Consider the following 21,596-nt stretch of genomic DNA (forward strand, 5'->3'; position numbering starts at 1 on the left):
CCACGAGGGCGCCCTGGATGCCGCCAGCCCTGCCCCCAACCTCCTTCCTCTCTCGACCCGGCTTCCCGGCTAAGGATGGATGGGGAGGGCGGCCGAAGGTGGACCCACCGGGCCCGGAAAAGGAGGAGAGGCATTTTGGGATTGCCGAGCCGAGGGGGCCTGGCTCGGGGCGGCCGAGGACCTGCCGCAGACTCAGGCGGCGCAGGGGGACTTGGTGGCCGCGGGGGGAGCGGCTGCTCGGCCGCGCAGGGCCTCCCTCGGCCCCCACCGCCCTGTCCAAGACTTGGACCCTGGCCCGGCCTTGGGCATGTGAGAAACCCTTGGCCATGGGCCCCGGCCCCGTCCTTCCTCCCCCCACACACTCGGGACTCAGCCCTTCCTTGTGTTAAATAGAAACCTCTTTATTCTAAGTATCGTACGTTCCTTAATATACTTGGATTTGGGCCAGACCTTGAGATGAGAGGGAAGGGGGGGTCCTGGGATATTTTGGCAATGCCTTCCAAAACGCCACCCGCTATACTGGGCTCGGGGGGAGGGCGGGAGCAGTGCTAGGGACAGGCCTTGTGGCCTTGGGAGGGTCCTTGTCCCCTCGGGCCTCCATTTCCCTTCTGTCCAGGGGGTGTGGGTTTGGGTGAGAAGACTTCTAAGAATCTTTCCATTCCCAAGGTCTGGGGTCCCAGGCAGGGAGTCAGGAGAGGGGCATACAGGTGGACGGTCTCGCAGCAGCAAAGATGGGGGGCACTGAGGCGGAGGGCTGGGGGGCAGGGTCTCAGAGTTGGGCCCGGGGTCGCGACGGAGATGGAGGTCGAGGCCGAGGCAGACAGGTCAAGCCTGGCCGAGACAGCCGGGAGATGGGGAGGCGGCCCAGGAAGCGGGGGAGGCCCAGGCAGAAAGGCCGGCGCGCCACGGGGATGTCTGCGAAGAAGACGCGGTCCCGAGGGGGCGCCAGGCCTCCCACCTCAGACAGTTCCAGGTCCCGGGCCACGGCCAGGATCTCGTGGCGGGCGGCTGTGTTGCGAAGGCCACGGATGTCGAGGAGGGCCGCCACGTGCTTCCACCTGGGGAGAGAGGAGTGGGCAGGTGCGAGGGGGGCCTCGGCTCCAGACACGGGCCCAGCCCAGCTGGGGACCCCATTGGACCCCCACCCATGGGAGAACCGGCCTCAGCCACATTCCCCCAGATGTCTCAGCCCACACTCAACTCCCCTGAGCTGGCCCTCTAGAGCCTTCCCTCTGCGCCCGGCCACCTCCAGCACCTCACCTCTGGCAGACTATTTCAAAAACCTCGCACTCATGATCAGTTCCGGAACCCTCAGCTCCAAACCCAGCTCTGGAATCTCACCTTCACCCCCATCAGCTCCTGATTAGAACAGCCTTCAGTCTCGTAGCTCAGGCTAGGAGCTCAGCTATCTCGCCCTGAGCTTCCATTCTGGTCCCCTCATCCCTATTTAAACTCTGGCCTCTACACCAAGCCCTTAACGTCACCTCCACTCTCATCCCACTTCATCCCCTCAAATCTAGCTTGGGAGTGTTCGGCACCTTCCCATTTAACTCTCAACTCACCCTGAGCCCAGACCTTGGAGCCCTCTCCAGCGCTGCAGTTGCAGAATGCTCATCAAAACGCACTCAAGATTTCTCAAGCTAGACCCCGTTCCAGAACTTTCATCCCCAAATTTAGCCTCGAAACACTCCCTTCACCTCCACCCCATTCCCAGAATCACACTCAACCAAAATTCCACTCCAGAACTAAAATTCACTTTGGGGACTTTCACTGCAAACCAGAAACTTCATGCTTAAAACCAACTCTACAGCGGAGTGGGTGTAGCTCAATGGCTGAGCGCCTGCTTCACATGTACGGGGTCCTGAGTTCAATCCCCGGTACCTCCTAAAACAGCAACAACCACAAAAAACTCTACCACCCTGAACCCGACACCCTGGAACCTTCACTTTCACCCCCACCTCAGCTCCAGATCACTGATCCGAAACTCGACTCCAGAACCACCACCGTATATGAACTCAGGATCCAGAACCCAACACTCATTTCCTGAACTCCCATGCCAAACAAAGCTCTGTTTTCAACACAGTTCAGGATCTCCACCTCCCAAATCATCTCAGATTTGGAATCCCTACCACCTGCCCAGTTCCAAAACACTCATCCGAAACGTGGCTCCAGAGCCTTCCACCTCACTGCAGATCCAAAACGTGGCCCCCAAACCCAGCTCTGGAACTGCTACTCCAGCCCAGCTTGAGGACCCGGAAACATAGCTCCAGCCCCCCAACCTAGGGCTTAAGGGGGGAAGCCCCAACCCACCAGGAGTGCTGGAACCCCTGCCCCTGTTTGACTCCGGGACTCTGCCACCGCTTCTCCCACCTCCACCCCCACTACTCCTACCCACTCCCAAATCCAACATTTGCAAAAGGCAGTGCGGCCTGGTGGGCAAGTGCGCTGGCTTTGTGCCAGCCTGCTGCCTGGGGAGAGGACCCAGCTTTGCCACTTGCTCCGTGCAGCACTCAGGCCCAGCTAGGTGGTTTCTGCATGCCTCCTTAGGGTCGTGGGAGGCAGTAAACAAATCAATTACGGAAGCACTGAGAATAGTGCCGGGCATTACCTGCAGAGGTTATATTTTTCTAAAAAGACTTTTTATTCTGGTCTTACTTATGGAGCGGGCGTGTTTGACGCTTGCTTAGGAAAAGGCCTGGCCTGACTCAAGGAGCCGGAGTTGCTATTGTTACTGCTGTCACCCTTGGCAGAGATAATGACAGGATGATAAAACGCCTAGGAAAAGAGTACTAGTATCCGCTGTCATAGATGAGGAAACTGAGGCTCAGAGAGGGCCACCTCCTTTCCTGCCCCGTCCCTGTGCGTGTGCGCCCGCGTGCCCATGCGTGTCCCGGGTCCCCCGCGGCTCCCCCGCTGGGCCGGCCCTTCCTGCCGCTGCCGGGTGGCCCCGCGCCCCCCTGCCCTGGACTTCCTGTGGCCGCCTGTTTGTTTGCGAGCCCTGGTGGCGGCGGCGGCGGCAGCGGCGGCAGGAGAAGGAGGGAAATCGAATTAATAATGCCCTGGTTCCCGCAGGAAACGGCCGTCAGACACGCTCGCCGCCTCCCTCCCTCGCCAGGGAGGCAGGAAACGCAGGGACGGATGCCAGGCCCGGCCGGGAGACCTTGGCCAGGCGGCGCGGGCGGCCGGGGGACGGGCCGGGCAGGCGCTCACCTGATGTCTGGGTAGTCCCGCACGAGCACCCCCACCTCCACCTGGATGCTGGGCGTGTCTTCCAGCTGCAGGACTTCCGCCAAATGGGGCACCACGGCGTCCAGCCAGGAGGCCTGCGACTCCTGCGAGGGAGGGGCCCGGGCTCATTCTCTCGTCCCAGGACCCGCCCCCCCTCCTCTCCCGTCACCACCAACCCCTCCCCCGCCCCAAGACCAAGCCTTCGGGCAATTCCCTTGACCCTCCTGGCCTCAGTTTCCCCTTGTGTAAAACGGGGCAGGGGGCACTTTGGCCAAAGGTTATGTGGAGCCTTTGGAAATCTGAAGAAAAATCCGTAATCCACTCCCAATTTTGCAGAGAACTTGGGCTCGTCGACACACACACACACACACACACACACACACACCCCAAAACCCCACTGCAAGTTTGCAAAATGAGACCGTTGGGGAAAACTGGGCAAAGTGTATGCTCTTATTATTCTTTCTCACAACTGCAAATGAATCTACTACTGTCTCGATAAATTTTAAAATACTGAAAAATAAAAGCAGCATTCCAAAGGACTCCAGGCTGGAAACCCTTCAAATTGGGGCTAGAGGCTGAGAGAGCCCGTCTCAGCCCTGCCTGGCTACAAATGCGATTCGGTCCTTTGAAAGTCTCGAGTTAGCAACGCTAGGGTCCCTGAGTTCCCGTGCATCCGGCTTCTCTTTGGGCGCCTGTTAACTGATCATGTTCACGGAGCGCTAAGTCCGCGCCAGGGACTGTGCTGAGCACTCTGCGACTTAATTTATTTAATCCCCACAACACGGACAGGGTGCCTTCTCCTCCGCGTCCGGCAGCCAGGAACGGGGCTCCCCGCGGCGCGCGCACACGGCCAGGGGGCGGTTTCCCTGCGCCGAGGAGCCGCGCGGGCAGCCCCGGGCCGCGGCTGCTGTTCTTGGAACGCCGCGGGAGGGTGTTATTCCGGGCCCCGGCTTTCGAGGCCCGGCCTTCTCGGAAGCCGAGGTCCTGCCCGGGCCTCTGCGGGCGCCCCCGCCCCGCACTGACCAGGCGCCTGAACAGCCGCTGCAGCTGCGCCGCGTCTTCCCGGAGCCTCCCGGCCACGCGGCTGCGGGTCCGCGCCGAGCGGCAGCGCAGGCGCCCGCGCAGCAGCGGCCGCACGTACTCGACCAGCGCCCGCCGGTGCAGCTCCGCCACCAGCTCCTGGAAGAGGGTGCGGGGAGAGGGGTGAGCCCCGCTCCTTCCCCCGCCCCCTCCCGATGCCCGAGGGACCAGCCCCGCCTACCCCTCACCCGCCGGCGGACACCCCCTCCCAGCCCCCAAAGGGCACCCCGTTCCAGCCCTCTCTCCATTCTCCGCAGCTGCACCTCCCTCCTCCCAGCGGCCCCAACCCCTCCTGCACCCTGCTCCCCACGCTCCCCCCCGCCCAGTCCCCGTGGGCTCGCCGGCCCCAGGCGCACCTGGTAAGGCTCATCCCGCATCCTGCTCAGGGCCAGTGCCTGGGCGCCCAGCGTGCCCAGGATGCCGTCCAGGGCCTCGGGGCTGCTCAGCCACTTCCTGCGCATCAGCTTGTTGAAGTGGGGCTGGTGGGACAGAGCCGGTCAGTGCCCCCCCTCTGCCCGCCCTCTGACCTCAAGTAGCACCCAACCGCCGACTGCCCCAATCCCTGCTCCACACCCAACCCGGGTTGGGCGGTCTGGGGACACGTAGGGACCCAGACAGATGTGACTCACAGTGGTCAAGGCTGGGACGGGGAGTTCCAGGTTTGGGACCCCCAAGAGGGAGGCCGGAGGAGGGAAAGGATGCTGAGACCCAAGGGTGCTCACTGTTAGCCAGGTGAGGGCTGGGGGAAGAGCGGGAGGGAAGGTTGGATTTCAGATGGCAGGGCCGGAGGGGCTTGAGGCCAAGGGCAGGGCCCCGCCTGGAGGTCCTGGCTCTGGGGGTGGGGTGGGCAGGCCCTCCTGGGCTGCGGAGGGAGCCTGCGCTTGCTCCCTGGACCTCCAAGGACCCAGGGTGGGCTTCTTAGCAGAGGGAGGCTCAGGTTTGTGCTTTACCAAGAAGGACGGGAGTGGGACAAGACTGAGGCGGAGCTCAGAGGCTGGGGCGGGGTCCGGGAAAGGAGAAAGGACAGGTAGATGTCACCGGATGTAAACGCCTGCCGGGGAGGGGAGGGAAGGGGCTGTGTCCCCACCAGGGAGGCTGAGGTTACCTGGTGCTGTAGTCAGGGGGACTCAGGGAGTACGAGGGGGTGGGGGTGCACAGGGGTCTGAAGCTGGCCCCGGGACCCACTTCCTTCACTCCCGCCCAGAGGACAGCGGAGTTGGAAAGCGGGGCGCGGGAAGTGGACATGGCTCAACTGATAGAGCATCTGCCTACCATACCAGGGTTCAAACCCCGGGCCTCCTTGACCCGTGTGGAGCTGGCCCATGCGCAGTGCTGATGCGCACAAGGAGTGCAGTGCCACACAGGGGCACCCCCGCATGGGGCTGCCCCACGCGCCAGGAGTGCGCCCTACAAGAGAGCCGCCCCACGTGAAAAAAGCACAGCCCGCCCAGGAGTGGTGCCACACACATGGAGAGCTGACAAAAAAAAAAAAGAGACGCAGTTTCTCAGTGCCACCGAGGGTGCAAGTGGATACAGAACACATAGCAGACAATGGGGGGAAGGGGAGAGAAATAAAGAAAAAAAAAAGGAAAGAGGGGCACGAGGTGGCTTATCTGGTGCCCAGTCCCCGGCGACCTGCCCAGTGCCCCCCACGCCTGCCCGATGCACACGCACACATACGCCCGCACATGCCATGCGTGCACACACCCAGGCAGGCTTCACGCTCTCCCACGCTGGCACTCACCTGCCCTGCCTCTCTCTCTCCACATCTCTGCCTTTCTGATGTCGCGCCCCCTAGCTCTCTATCTCCCAGTCTCTCTCAAGCTCTTTCCACCCCTTTCTTCCCAGTCTACCTTGCTCTCTCAGCCTCTCCCTGTCTCCATCCCTCTCTCTCTGACACATGCACAGACCCTCGGAGACCTATACAGTGCTCTACAGACCAAGACCAGAGACAGAGCAAACGCCCTGGGCCCTGCCATTGGCTGTGCCTCAGTTTCCTCCTCTGTACAGTGGAGATGATAGTAAGACCTGCCTCAGAACTGCGGTGAGAATGAAGGGCGTGGAATCTCTGAGGACAGCGCCCCGGTGTGGTGAGTGCTCGGCAACTCTGCGACGCTGCTACAAAGTCTGTGCCTGTATGAAGACATCGGCGGCCAAGACCTCCGGCCAGGATCCGAACTCGGCACCTTACGTTAGTCATGTGTGGAATTGCGTCCTCCCAGAAGAGGATGTGGAAGTCCTAACCCCCAGGACCTGTACATTGTGATCCCATTTGGAAACAGGGAAGTGGCAGACAGGAGTTAAATTAAGGCGAGGGCAGGCCCCAGTCCAATATGCCCTGAGCGGGAGAGGCGAACAGACCAACAAGAGGCAGCCGGGCCTGTGCAGACAGAGGCAACCGAGGCACACCAAGATTGCGGGCAAACCATCAGAAGCCGGGAGAGGCAAAGGGTTCTCCCCAAAATTTCCAGGGGCGCGCAGCCCTGTGGACACCTGGACTTCAGGCTTCCAGAACTGTGAGGCAATAAATTTCTGTTCGTTTAAGCCACCCCATTGGCAGGACTTTGTTGCAGCTGCTCCAGGAAACTAAGACAATAGCCAAAAGCCCATTCATCTCACAGCCCCCCGAGGAGACTGAATCCTCACGCCCATTTCCCAGATAGGCAAACAGAGGCCCCAAGAGGACCAGCAACTTGCCCAGGGTCTCCCCACTTGGGAGTGGTGTGGCTGGGTTTAGAGCCCAGGCTGGGCAAACCGCCTTCCCTCACAGCCCCCACGCTCACTCGCTTTCATTCACAAACACTGAGTCATTCAACAAACGCTCTCTGCTCCTCTCCCGAAGAACAAGACAAACAAAACTCCATGCTCTCCCAATCGTGAGGGGGCAGGAGGGCCCGGTCGCTGAGCCAAGATCTGATGAAACTAAGGAATGATTGTTCCATCAGGCAGGTATGAAATTGGCACAAGGTTAAGTTTGCTAAAAAAGGATTCCATGTCTTTTGGAGATATGGGCTGAAGTGTTGATGGAAGAAATGAAAAGACATGGGGATCTGCCTTAAAAGAATCCAGTGACCGGGAAGATGAAGCAAGATTGGCCAGGAGTTGATACCATTCTGTCTACTTTTGTGTATGTTTGAAATTTTCCATAATAGAAAGTTATTTTTAAAACATTCCAAAATTCCTTGCCCTTGAGGAGCTAGCATTCCAATGGGAGGAAACAGATCATAACTTTTTAAAAAAAGGAAAGACAGTGGCAGGTGACAGTAAGTGCTTTGGAGACAAATAGAATAAGGAGTGGGGAGGGGCTTTCGGGAGCTTCTACTTTAAATAGGTGCTCGGGGAAGTTCGCAGCAAGGTGATATTTGAGTAAAGACTTAAATGAGGTGAGATATCTGGGAAAGAGTGTTCCAGGCAGAAGGAAGACAAGTGCAAAGGCCCTGGGGCTGGAATGTGCCTGTCCTGTTTGAGGAGGCCAGTGTGGCTGGAGTGGACTGAGCCAGGGGCAGAACGGGGGGAGATGAGGTCAGACTGGGAAGGGAGCATATCGTGCAGGGCCAGTGGGTCATGGCGAGGCCTTTGGCTTTGACCCTGAGTGAGCTGGAAGCCACAAGAGGCTTCAGAGCAGAGGACGGGCTTGAGCTGATGCCGAGCACTGGCTGAGCATGTGTCACAGCCAGGACCACACAGCCACCTCGGGCTCCCCCTACATTCCCCCACCCTTTCCAAACACTTGGACCACTCTGAACCAAGGCCCCTTGGGCCATGTCCAGGGACCCAGGGAAGGCTGACTTGGGCTCCAGGGCCTGGGGAAGCCTGGGAAGGGCTTTGGGGGACCCGGTGGGAGAGGCTCTATCAAAACCCCAGGCCCTCCTCCTGCTGGGGCCACTCTGTCCTCTCAGCCACTTTTCCCACCTCTTCCTTCCTGCACCCCCTTCTGCTCCCCCCTCCCCCCAAAGAGCCCAGACGTGGCTGTAACTACCGCCACAGTCCCTCCTCCCCACGACTTCCCGAACACTGAGTCATGGGCCTGAGGGGAATTGGCGGGGGGGCCCCTCTTCTCCTGGCACTGGCCGCACCCCTGGTCACCTCCCACACTCACCTGCAGCTCCTGGAATAGCAGGTCCACCAGGACGCGATGGCACAGCCTGGTCACATGCTCCAGAGCGCTGGCCGCCGCTTCCCGAGCCGGCTCACTTTCGGGGGGCCCCACCCGGGCCAGGTCCTCGGCCAGCGTTCTGCAGGGATGAGTAGAGCCCAAAGTCAAGGAGCCCCACCACGCCAGCCCAGCTGCCTGCACCTGTCTCCCCTTAGGAGGACCCAATGCCAGAGGACCCAGGGGTGACCGGTCGTGACAGAGGAGCTGGGAAAAGCCAGGGGCACTGGGAGAAGGTGTGGGGGGGGACAAAAGTATTGGGGGGCATATGAGGGGCTGAGAGATGTCAGGGGCTGGAAGAAATTAGGGGACATGAACTGTCCACAGGAATGGGGAGTGGCTTGGGGACTGAGAAATGTCAGGGACTAGGGGATTTCCAGAGGACTGGGGGACATCTGGAGGGAGGGGGAGAGCCTGGGGTGCTGTGGGATGTCGGGGTCAAAGGTGTGTTGGGGAAGGGGCTTTCTCTGGGTCTCAGTTTCCAAACAGGGGAGCACGGTTTCAAATAGTAAAACAGAACATGGAAACTCTTGGTGGACTGATGTGGGAAGATCTCCAAGCTGTCAAGGGGCAAAGGGCAGAAGTGTGCATGGTATTCGACCATTTGTCTTTGTTTTTAAAAAAAGGAAAACGAGAAATATATGTGCACGTGGTTAAATATATTTTCACGTATGTGTAAAATATGTGTACGTGCTTATGCATAGAACATGGACAAGGGTGTCTCCGTGCTATGTGATACATGATGCATACATACACACACGTACTGGACAGTATTTCCTGGTGAATGTCAACAAGAGCCCTGCAGGGATCTGGGAGGAGCTGGCAATGCAAACCTTCTCAGGGCTGAGGACTGGAGGGAGGGTGACTTCTCACTGTGGGTCCTTTTACAGGTTTTGAATTTTGGACCAGGTGAAGGCATTACAAGTTTTTTTAAAAACCGGTTAAGGAAAAAGGAAGGCTGAGGAAAAGACTCAGAGCATCTCGGCTTCTTTGACCCCTGGGTCTGGCTTCTAGTTGCGTCATTCAAACCCTCTACCGTTCTGATTATCCTATCATTCGAATCCTCTGGGACCCGCCACAGGTCTTTCTGGGACCCCCGGCTTCTCAGCCCTCGAGGCCACTTGCACGAGCTCCCAGGAGGGGCACCCAAGTTCCTGCACACTGCGAGGGGCTCTCACCGCAGGGGGGGCCCACAGTTGACCAGGGTGATGGTTCTGCTGATGTAGGTGTCGGCCGGCAGCTCGCGGACCCTGGGGTTCTCGTGGAATCGCTCCACGCGCTGCTGGAAGCTGGCGGAAGGAGAGGGGGAGGGCGTGATGGGTGGGAGGGCGCAACTGCCCCAGCCAAGGCCGTGCTCCCCACGGGACCCTCCCGCCCCGGCTGGCCGGCCTGTCTCCTTTCGCCTCTGCCCCTGGGTCCTGCCGCCCCCCGTACCTCTGCAGGAACTCTGCCAGCCCTCCCAGGCAGCAGTGGGCCATCCGCTCCGTGAACTCCTGGCTGATGTGGGGTGCATGCTTGGTGTGCTCTTCCAGCAGCTGCGTGGCCCAGGGAGGTGGAAAGGGTCAGGAGGAGGCCAGGGCCCGCTCCCCCCCACCCCACCCCCACCCAGCTGGCCCTCCTCTTTCTCCTGCCCTGCCCCTACCTTACACACATCCTGGGCCAGGCTGCTGGGCAACTCCTCCAGGCGCCCCCAGCGCTCTTCATCCTCCTGGAGCTCTCGAAGCAGGGCCGCCCGGGTCTGGGCCTGGAGTGGGGAGATTGGGGGCAAGGCAAGAGTCAGGGGCCGGCTGGGGTCTCTCTCGGCCTTTCCACCACCTTGATCCTCTCCCGTAGTCCTAGCAGGCCTGGGTTCTACCAATAGGCTCATGGCCAAGGCCAGTGAAAATGAGGCTGGGGTGGGAGGCTGGGCCAGAAAACTCCCACCCCCCTTCAGGGTCCAGGGCCTGTAATTCCATTATTTGATGGTTCGAAGACTCTGCTCTCAGGTTCTGTAAAAACAATTAGTTCAAGATCCTCACACTCTCTGATTCCAAAAGTCCAAAGGTGGGAGCAGGTGTAGCTCAGTGGTTTGAGCACCTGCTTCCCATGTATGAGGTCCTGGGTTCAATCCTTGGCACCTCAAAAAAAATTTTTTTTTCCAGGGCCTGGGATTCTAAGGTTCACACCCTTCTCTGAATCTCTGGTCAAGTGTTTGTCTTCAGTCCAATAGGTCTGAGGATCTTGGATTCTAAGATTCGAGGCTCTCGGGTTGCAAAGATTCTGATTTCCAGGAATGGGACGGGAACCAGCATTCAGGCAGAACACGCCACTGTGGGCAGACCAGGCGATTGTGGCCGGGGCCACGGTGTGTGCCCACCCAGTTACTGGCCACATCTGCCGCTGGCCCTGCTCGGAAGACGCTTTGATGCCACGCTTTCACGAGTCCTTGGGTCTGTGAGCTGAGGCTCGGTGACTAACTTCCTTTTCCTCTAAGCCTCAAAGCGTCTGAATGAATGAAATCTTTCCCGAGCGTCTCCACGCCAGGCCGGGCTCTGGACGGAAGACATCACCGTCCAGCAGACAGAAACGATCCCCGCAGGCTCCCATTCCTGTCTCTTGGACAGAACTTGGAAATTCACAGAGGGGAGGGGGGAGCCCCTGTGACCCTCCCCACCTGGCCCTGACAGCTGATGCCAGACCCCAGGTACCTTGACATCGGTGACACATTCGTCCTCCAAACCCCGCAGGGTGCCAGCAGAGAGAAGGGGCCCCAGCTCCCCGTTCTCCAGGGCGATCATGTCAACCAGCCCAAGGACCTCCCTGGGATTGGGAGGGAGAGACAGGGAGGTGTGTGAGGAGAGGGGCTGGGCAGGTGGACCCATCCCCAAGCCTTCACCCCAGGACCACTCCCTTCCTCTCCCCCGGCTGCCTGTGCTCATCCATTAAAGGAAGCCTTTGGAGCCGTCGCTCCTGTGGCTCCAGCTCTCTGAGTCAGCCGCCTGATGGACGGTGTCTGGGCACGACTCAGAGGGGTCAAGTCCAGGCCTGATGACCTGGCACCAAGCCCCACCCACAGCTGGCTTCATCGGACAGAAGCTCCTGTCCCCCTCCACTCCAAGTCCCTACCACCTACCTCCCCTGGCCTCGGAGGCCTCCCAGACCCAGCCCTCGCCCCCTTCCTTCTCCTCCCTTGCAGGCTCCAACCCGTGCAGTATCATCATGGACCCCACCCACACCCCTACACATGCTAGGCTTTTGCTCCTGGCACATTCTCAGCCAGAAGCGCCATTTCCCTACCAAGTAGACTTAACTCATACCCCGCCACTCTGGGAAGCTTTCCAGGCTCCCTATCCAGCCTCAGTCCCTCCTGGATGACAGGAGAGCTTCCAGTAACATGTATTTCCAAGCGGGATCCCTGTGGCTGCTGCTGGCTGCTGCTCCTTTCCCGTCCTTCTAGAGACAGCATCCTGACTTTGTTTGAGGAACCACCCATGCCCTCCACTCTCCAGCACGTGGTTGGGGAACAGCTAACCTCCTTTTCCCCAGAGCCGGTACGTGACCCAGTCATGGCTAAACCCCATGTTCCATCACCTGTTCCCGAGAACAGATATGTTTTGGGATTCAAAGGCTCAAGAGTTCTAGGATTCTAAGGCAGGAGGGTCAACTGTGCTGAGATTCTAGATGCTAAGATTGTAGAAGTCAAGGGGCCAGCAGAGCTCTGTACAAAAACAGGAAGGGCAATTATGCCGAGGCTCCAAGTCCAAGAGAGGGAACGAGGGAAAGGTTTAGTTCAAAGGCGCGTGGATCAAAATAGTCATCAATTCCAAAGCTCTGAGATTGGGTAATCCAACAGGGCTAACGCCCTGGGACCTCAGGAGAGAGTGACAGAAGGACCCTCGGATTCCAAGGGTCAGCAGTGCCGAGGTTCTAGGACTGGAGGGGTGGGCGGTGCTAAGACTGGAAGGGCCCATGGTGCTCAAGTCTGAGAATGGGAATGGTCAACAGCTAAGATTCTAGAAGGTCAGTCTAGACTTTCTAGACTGTTCTTAGACTGGACGGGCCCTGGGATTCTAGGACTGGAAGAGGGGGTGATGCCAAGGTTCTAGGCCTGGAAATCAGGGTGCTAAGTTAGGATAGGGACTGTGCTGAAGTTCTAGAACTGGAAAGGGTCCTGGTGCTAATGTTAGGACTAGAAAGGTGGCCAGGGCTAAGGTTCCCACACGGGAAGGGTCGCGCACTCAGGTTTTAGAACTGGAAGAATGGATTTTGCCAAGGCTCAGGACGGAAGGGGCTAAGATTCTAGGATGGTGAAGGTCCACGGTGCTTTGAAATCCACTGGAAGGTTCTAGGTTTGAAGGGTCAGCTGTTCCACTATCCCCAAGATCAGAAGCATCAAGGGTTCGGGCCCCCTGCTCACCTGGGGTACACCTGGTTGTGCCAGTGCAGCAGCGCGAAGCGGTCGGCCAGCGGCAGCCTCCGGCGGGCGGCCGCCCCCAGCCACTCGGCCAGGGCGCCGTGGTAGCCGCGAAGGTAGACGCCGAAGGCGCCCAGGCTGGTGGGGTAGGCGGGCGCCAGGCGGCCCCGCACCACGCCCATGTCCTCCAGCAGCCGAGCCCGCAACGCCTCGAGCTGCCCCGCCAGGCCCCCGGGCGCCCCCGGCGTCGCCGCCTCCAGGCGCTCCCGCGCCGCGCGCGCCACGGCCTCGGCCCAGCGGGCGCGCAGCCTGCGGGCCGCCCCGGAGCCCCGGCGCCCGTCGGCCGCCTCCTCCTGCACCAGCACCTGGCCCAGCTGCGCCACGGCGCCCGGCCCGGCGCCCACGCCCGGCACGGGGCCCGCCAGCGTCTCGCGCACCAGCGCCCACAGCTCGCGCTGCAGGGCCTCGTACAGCAGCGCCACGTCCCGCGCCCGGCGGCCCCCGCTCGCGCCCTCGGCCTGGGGCGGCCCCGGAGCGCCGTCCCCCGACGCCGCCAGCTCCTCGGCCTCTAGCTCCAAGATGTGCTCGTCTGCTCGCGCCAGCTCGCGCTGCTGGATCAAGCTCAGGATCTCCAGGACTGCAGGGACAAGGCAGGAGGTCAGAGGGGACCGGATTGAGCCGAGGAAGGGGGGGCGGGGGAGAGGAGGGGGGAAAGAGGTGGGGACGAAGAGAGGTGGCAGGGCTAAAGGGGAGAGTCACGGGAAGGGGAGGACATAAGGGGATCAGAAATGGGGTGTGGGGGGCGGACAGGGAAGGGAAGAGGTGGGGAAGTCAAGGCATGGTGGGGGAGGAGAGAATGGAGGGAGGAGGGAGATGAGGGAAGGGGAGGGGAGAAGTGAAGGAGGGGGAGAGGGTCAGGACTTGATGAGGAGAGGGGGGAGGAGAGGGCCAGGAACTGGGGGAGGAGGTCAGAGGCCAAAGGGGAGCAGGGCTGGAAGATGGGGATGAGAGGGAGGGGGAGAAGGGGGGTAGGGTGGATGCGGGAGGGTCAGGAAGGGAAGAGGAGGTGATGAGGTGGGGGCGAGTCTGCATATGGGGAAGAGGCCAAAAGACTAGACGGGCTCAAGAGATAAGGAAGAGGAGGTGGGTTAAGTGTCAGAGAACTGGGGGGGTCAGGGGACGTTGGGGGTCAGGGAAAGAGTTGGGGAAGGAGGGAGAGAGTTGGGGCATGAGATAGGGGGTGGGGATGGGAGGGCATTAGGGGATGAAGAGGGGTCAGAGGAGTGGGGGGGGGGGCTGGGGGAGGACTAGGTGAGCCAGGGGAGGAGGGAGCAGATGGAAAGAGCCGGGGGGCCGGTGGGCAGGGTGGAGGCTTGGAGGTGGGGTGAGGCTATCGAGACCAGAGGTGGGGTCTTTGGGGGGTGAGGGTGGCTGCAGGGGTGACCTGGCACTCCATTGAGCTCAGACTTCCCCAAGACAGGGTAGCCGTGGGGTTGGGAGGCTTCGAGGCAGCAGAGGGAGGGTCCCGGTGGCCCAGGGTTACCCCGACACCTCCTCCCCCCTCCGCTTCCTCCCTGGCAGAGAAACTATTTCCTGGCCAGCGCTATTTCTGCCCATCCGTTTCCAGAAGGCGGGGGCCCCAGTCACCCCCTCCTCACCTCCGTGCAGTGCCCTCCCAGTCCCCAGGGAGTTGGGGCTGAAATAGCCTTTGGCCAGGATGTGGACGGCATCAGGGGACACGGAAGGGCTCTCCCAGGTCCCCAGGGCCGGGACAGTGGGCGCCTGAGGGGAGGACTAGGGGCAGGAAAGGGGTGGCGGTGGCGATAAGGACAGAGTCGGGGATGGGGTTGGACTAAAGGGGGGGCTGGGACAGGGTTGGGAATGGGGTTTCAGGAATGAAACGGGGGTGGGACTGCGTGGAGGTAAGGATGGGGATGAAGGAGATGGTTGGGGCTGGGGCAGTGTAGATGAGAAAGTTGGGGCTGGGACTGGTGGAGGGTGGACATGGGAAAGGAACTGAGGATGACGTCGGGATTGGGGGCAGGAGTGGGGCTAGAGACGTGGAAGGAGGTGAGTTTAGGGGAAGCTGAGGATGGAGTGAAGATGGAGGTTGATGCGAGTTTAAAGATGAAGTCTGGCCGTGAAGATCTGGGGCTGTGTGGATGGAGACGAACTGGGATAGAATTGAGGGTGGGCATTTAGAATTGGGATGGAGGGGAGACTGGGATTTGGGATGGCTCTAGTACTGAGGGTGAAGGAGGGGGTGGAGGACGGGATCCTTGTTGAACCTGGGTGCTGGGGAGGGGCTAGGAATGGAAATGGGAACGAATAAGGAGGTTGTGAGAGAGGGATGGAAGGTGGGTGCTGAGAGTGGGCGACTTGGAGCAAGACTGAAGAGGGGGAAGGGTTGAAGTTGGACATGGACATGGGGTGGGACTGGCACTGAGGATGCCATGGCGTCAGGCATAGAGATGAGGTTAAAGGCCGAGTTTGGAGAAAAGGACGGGCTGTGGATGGTCTCCACGTGGAGACTGATGGTGGGGTTGGGACTGATATGGGGGTGAAGGTAGAAAGGGTGCTGAGGAAGACATTGGAGGTTAGGGTGGGAATGAGGCTGAGGGTGGAAATGGAACGTGATGGCTTTGGGGAGATAGTTGAGGGGTGAGGGCCGAGGTTGGGGATGGGAATGAGTTTGAACTTGAAGGTGGCGGTTAGGGATGCGGTGTAGGAATGGGATGGAATTAGGGTTGGGGTTCCTTGGGCTGGGGATGGGAAAGGGACAGGGACTGGGTTGAAGTTTGGGGCTAGGGGTAGGGCTGGGGCTGGGAATGGGGTGACGAATGGGGAGTTAAAGAAGGGAATAGCGTTGAAAGTGGATGCCGGGGGTGGGAATGAAGGGAAGTTTGGGGTGGAGGAAGTTGAGGATTCGCAGGGCATCAGACACGGGGACGAGCTGAAGCTGGCAGGTGGAGAGAGGGATGAGGACTGCGGCGGCGACGGGCTGGAGCCGAAAATGAAGACTGGGACGCGAATGCGGATGGCACCCCCGGCGAGGGCTGGGTTGGGGTCCAGCACGAAGACGGAGGACAAGTCCGGGGACAGCGCCGGGCGCCGGGATCCTCCCGGCCTGGGCCAGGGTGCCTCGGCCCCACTCACCTGACAGCGGCCCCTTCACCTTCGGGGGCTCCGGGACCTTGGGCGGGGGCTCCGGCGCCGCCTCGCCTGCGGGCACCACCCTCTCAGCCAGGGACGCGCGCCGGGGCTTGGGCCCACGCCCCAGTCTCAGGAAGGTCAGTCTCCGGGCCGCGTCGCCCGCGGCCTCCTCGTCGCCCTGGGCTCGGGATCCCTGAAGCCGGGTCAGGAGACCGAAATCCGCCGAGCTCCTCCGCAGCCCCGGCGCCAGCACCCGGCCCAGGAAAGAGCGGGGCTGCCCGTCGCCGGGGCTGCCCGCCCGCCGGCCCGGGGCCCAGCCGAGCCGGAAGGGGGCCAGGCCTGCCAGCTTCTCCAGGGTGGCGCGGCGGCGACAGGAGGCTCCGTTGGGCAGGGTCCCCAGCTCGCCCGCCTCTTCCTCTTCCAGCCCTGGAGCCTCCTCAAAGGGGTTCCGCGAGGACCTGAGGGGCAGCGTCCCCGCCCGGGGCACCTTCGAGTCTGCCACCCCGAGGCTCTTCAGGATGGGCATCGTGATCGGCGGGGACCTGGAGAAAGAAACAGCGTCAGCGGCCCTCGAGCCACCCGGGCCGCTGGGGGCGCGCGTGTGCACCAGGCACTAGCCACGCTCACCAACTCCTCGCACCCGCACGGAACTGGGCGGCGACGGCTATGACCTCCGTTTTGCAGATGAGGAAACCTCGGCTCGAGAGGGCAAAGGCCCGTGCCCAGGGTCTCACAGCGACTCTGGGATGGAGCCCGAGGCACAGCCTCATCCGTCTGATGGCAGAGCCCGGATGCCTTCCCCTGAGCGTCTCTCCCCCGCAGAGAGAAGCAGGGTGCCCGGGGTGCTCATGCTCCTAGTCGACCTGCCTATTCCATGAGAAGACAGGCTCAGAGAGGGCAAGGGACTCCCCCAAGGCGGCACAGCCAGCCACCGGCAGGGACTGCATGGGGACCCAGGTCCCACCAACTACTGGGCCCCTGCCTCGACTCCTTTATCCCCCGTCACCTTTATCTTGTCCATTCCTTCAGCAAACACTTACTGGGAAATGTCCGGAACAGGCAAATCCGTAGAGACGGAAAACAGACTAGTGGTTGTGGGGTGGGGGGGGGTGCTTTACGGGCTTGGGGCTTCCTTTTGGGGTGATGAAAATGTTCCAGAACTAGGGAGTGGTGAGGGGTGCACAAGACTGTACTGAAGGCCATGGACTTGTACGCTTGAAAGTGCTTTAAATGGTGGGTTTTAGGTTACGCATATTTTACCACAAGCAAAAAAAGATGTCCTGGGCATTTGCCCTGGGCCCGGCCCTCTGCAGGCACGCGGGACCCTGCAGTGGCCACAGCAGACCGAGGCCCTGCCCTCGCAGGGCTCACGGCCTCTTGAGTCCTGCCCCTGCGTGTCCTGGGGCTCTGTGACCTGCTGTCCCCGCTCCTCCCCTCCCCCGTGGCCCCCACTCCAGGCCGAGCTGTCCCCCCCACCTCCCCGCACCAGCCTGGCCCCACCCAGTCTACCTGTGCGGATCTTGTTAAACCACAAGTCTGACCTAGACCCACCCCTGCTCCTTACCCTCCCATGGCTCCCCAGTGCCCTCGGGACAAAGCCAGAGCACTGGCCACAGCCTGCGTGGTCTGGGGGCCGCCTGCTTCACCAGTCCCATCCCTCCTCTGTACTCCAGACTCCTCCGGCTCTCAGTTTCTGCTTGTCCCTTTACCTGGAAGCCTGGTCTCCGTGCTCCATTCCTGCTTCAAGACCCAGCCCCGACATCTCCTCCTCCAGGAAGCCCTCCATGACCTCCAGGCGGGGTCAGACGCCCACTCTGGACTCCTGCCGCCCTAGGCTCCCCCAGTCCAGCCCTGCCCTCTCTGGGGATGCATCTGTCTCCCCTCCACGCCCTGGGCTGGGAGCCCCAGGAGGGCAAAGCTCGGGCTGTCTCAGTCACTGCTGTGTCCTCAGCACCCAGCCCAGGGCAGGCAGAAAGCAAGTGCTGAGGGAGTGGGTGCTAAAGAGGAAACATAGGAAGGAAGAAGTCACGACAGTTCATTCCTTGGGTGGGGGAGGGAGAAGTGATGAGTGGAGCTGGGGAGGTCAGTAAGGGGCAGGCCGCACAGGCCACTCTGTCACAAGGGACTAGGATTTTCTCCGGGGGACATGGGAGGGTTCTTTTACAATTCATGAAATATTCCAAACGTCAGAAAAGTACAGAAAACTAACGCAATGAACACGCCCCTCTGCCTACATTCCAGCTACGTCTAATGGTAATACCTGCTTTCTTTGCTTCAGCTTTGATGATCACTATTATTTCAAGACTCAAAGCATTATGAAGACACTGAAGCTTCTGACACCCCCCCCACCCCGATTCCCTTCTCTCTCTCAACCTCTCCCGAGGAAACCAGCCCTCAGAACCGGCTGTCCATCTGTCCAAGCAGATTTTTATCCTCTGCCTACGTAGACTGGGATCCAGAAATAATAGATTGTCTTACAAGGTTTCCATCTCTATCGGAAAGGCATCCTACTATTTGTGTCCTGCAACTTGAGTTTTGGGGGATCGCATCTCATCTGTGAGCTCGATCCATGTCTACGCGGGCAGCGGTCGTCCATTCATTTTTTGGGGTGCTGTGTAATATTCCACTGCCTGAAAATGCCGAGAGTGTGTGCAGAGGGCGTCAGGTGTTCATGCATTGTCCTGAGGGTGGCTTTGAACCCTGACGGGGCTGTGGGCAGGGGAGGGGCAGGGGAGGGACTGTGTTGCCATTCTTGGGGGGGGAGAGGCCTTCGGGGAGGCTGGGGTCAGAGGAGCCCCGAGGCTGTGCCCATGGCAAGAGCATCTACTTCCCGAGATGAGCAGCCCCCCTCTGTCCCCTCTCCCTTCAGCTTCTAGACCTCAGGGGCCATTTCCCAACCCTCCAGTTCCTGGAAAAGCCCTCCCGGCCCCCTGCAGGCTCCTGCAGTCCCCTGTCCCCCAGGGTGGCGATCACCATGGCGCCCCCACATCTGTGTGCAATCGATACCCCCCCACCCCCATCCCCGCTCCTGCACCACGCATGGGTGTTTCTGCCTGTCTCCTTCCAAACTGGCTCCCACAGGCCTCGCCCCACAGATGGCTCCATCACCCCCCAAACTGGAGTTTCCTATTTCCCTCCAGTTGAAGTCAACGTGGCCCAAACTGCGGCTGACATTCCCCCGACCAGCTCCGACATGCCCCCCCACACCGGACGCAGCACCCCCCGAACTATTTCCGACACCCCCAAACCTGGCTGCCGCATCTCTCCAAAATGGGCGCCGAGGTCGAGTTTCCCGTTCCTGGCTCCGGCATCCCCCTCTGCAAACCGGCCCCGCCTCCTGCCCGCTCGGCTGCCCCCCAGTGCCCGTCCCTGACTCACTTCCAGGCCTCCCCAAGCCCCCAGCCTCCCGGCTCCAGGATGTCTTAGCCTCCAGAGCTTCCCTCTCTGGGCCCCTCCTCTTCCTCGCTGCCAGCCTTTTCCCTAATGCCCCAGCCCCTCTGCAGCAGCCCTGACCGCTCTTCTCAGAAGCTGCCACCCCTAAGCCCCAGCGCCGGCATCAGGAAACTGTCCTTACAAATCAGGTGTGTGGGTCCCAAGCCCAAGTCCAACCACTCCAGCCGCAACTCCGCAGGCCTGGCCCCAACGCCACTCCGTGCTCGTGCTCGGCCCAGCCCCAGCTCCTGCACGTGTCCCACCCCCACCTCCTGCTCCATCTACATTCCACACTTGTCCCCATCAACCTTCTCCCCGCTCCATCCCTAGAGGGTGGCACAAAGCACTCGATCAACCCCTGCCTCAGTTTCCCCAGCTGGACATAGAGGACATCAGACCCCTGGTCATCACCTCTCTCTTCTACCTTGCTCTTTCCAGATATCCAGGGCTCCCTCGCGGCCTCTCTAGGCCCCAGAGTCCCCAGCAACGACCCCTGCACCCTTCTTCCCCTGCCCACCTCCTTTCTGCCCTCTTCCCCCCCACCCCCAGCTCCAGCCCCACCTTCTCTCTGGCCCCCAGATATTCCTGGGTTCAAGGCACAGCTTTCCTCAACTGAGGTTCAGCCCAACTCTGGGAAGTGCTCTGCCCCCCGCCCCCCACGGAACAGCCCGGGGGAGGGGGCGTGAGTGCTGCCCCCTCCCTGCAACCTGCTCACCTCTGACACAAGTGCCTCAGTCCCTGCCGCGGTCCTGTCCCCAGGCTACTTCGGCTGGGACTGCTGAGAGCTTGGATCTGAGTAGGGGGGGGCTTGGAGGAGGACAATTTCCTGCCAGGAAACCCCTCCCTCTCTGGGGCCAGGGGCCGGGAGGGACTCATTATCTGTCTGCCCTTTTAGGCCAGGCTGCCTGTGGGCTGGGAAGGACGAGGCTCCCCCCGCCCCCCACACACACACACACCCAGGCCGGAATCGCTCCCCCCTCACACCCAATCTTCACACTTCCCAAGGTGACAACACCATCCTGGGCGCCCCAAGGAGACACCCAGCGCTGGACGGGGGCCCAGAGCCACTCTCCAGACTGGTCAAGCCCGGGGGCCGTGAGCGGGAACACAGAAGTACACCCCTCTCGCGGGGTTCCCTGCTGAGGGACCAAGAGATCAAGGAAGGTTCTGTTGGGCCCAGAGCCTGGACCCAGGGCCCCAGGGGTGGCGCTGGGCATGGCTTAGGCATTGCACTCTCTTCGGCCTCAAAGCCCCTGCTCCAGCGCCTTTGCGTGGCCTCCTCCTTCTTATACCATCCAGGTCTCCAGTGTCCCCCACTCAGAGAGGCCTGTCCTGACCCGACCCAGAAAGCACTTCTGCTTGCCCTCCAGTCCCCTCTCGGGAGCCACACCCTGACTTGTCAGTTCCTTTATAGCACTTTCCACAGTCGGAAATTACCTGCCTTGTAGGTTTTCTGACTCCCCTACCAGAAGGTGAGTTCATCAGAACAGACTTTGTCTTCCTTGTTCATCTCCATATCCCCAGATTTGTGCCAGGTATACAGTAGGTGCCTGGGAAAGACTGTTAAGAGAACGCATAAGGAGGGGTGGGGTAGAGCCGGGGAGCAGAGATGGGTTTGCAGAAGGACTTACCCGTGGAGTGGAAGTTGGTGATGGAGACGGCAGGGGCGGCTGGGGCCGGGAACGGGGTGGGTGTTGGGTGGGCTTGGAGGTGGGGCTGAGGGTTTCAGGCTGGGTTTTAGGTCTGGGGGACAGTCCAGAAGCTCGGGCGCAGCCCAGGTGCGTAGGCCGGGGTGAGTGACGACGGTGCGCGGGCCGCTTCGGGGCAGGGGTCAGCGCTGTGGTCGGGGCAGGGCTTGGGGGCAAGGGCCCCGCCCGGCAGGAGCGTGGGCTGTATAAGGCACAGAGTGGAGGCTGGGGGCGGTGGGCCAGGGGAGAACAGTCAAAGGTCTGAAGGCCTTGGTTCTAGGACTGATTTCCCAGATTGGGCCGCAGGGCAGTGACCGGGAGGGCAGCCCCTGCCGCAGGGGCCTGCGTGACCAGGGGGCTCCTTGAGGCCACTATGGGCTGCGACCCCTGTTGGACATCATCCAGTCCCTCCCTCTCTCTCTGAAGTTTAATTTTTAAAAGTTGAGATCTCATCCGCAGACCATAAAAC

General features: G+C 60.8%; 1 protein-coding gene across 1 annotated transcript; it reads right to left on the reverse strand.

Annotated features, from left to right (window-relative positions):
- Positions 1-380: 380 nt before the first annotated feature.
- EXOC3L2 (exocyst complex component 3 like 2) lies at positions 381-20,332 on the reverse strand. The gene is made up of 12 exons (XM_058280423.1): positions 20,155-20,332; positions 16,011-16,549; positions 12,858-13,491; positions 11,149-11,260; positions 10,104-10,205; positions 9,896-9,996; positions 9,640-9,750; positions 8,408-8,543; positions 4,665-4,787; positions 4,252-4,407; positions 3,211-3,332; positions 381-1,058 (listed from the first exon to the last, which is right to left on the reverse strand). The coding sequence occupies exons 1-12, from the start codon at positions 20,313-20,315 to the stop codon at positions 770-772; spliced, it is 2,586 nt and encodes an 861-aa protein (XP_058136406.1). The 5' UTR covers positions 20,316-20,332; the 3' UTR covers positions 381-769.
- Positions 20,333-21,596: the final 1,264 nt, after the last annotated feature.

This window comes from Dasypus novemcinctus, chromosome 18 (assembly GCF_030445035.2).
Source record: "Dasypus novemcinctus isolate mDasNov1 chromosome 18, mDasNov1.1.hap2, whole genome shotgun sequence".
In the NCBI taxonomy this organism is placed as follows: domain Eukaryota; kingdom Metazoa; phylum Chordata; class Mammalia; order Cingulata; family Dasypodidae; genus Dasypus; species Dasypus novemcinctus.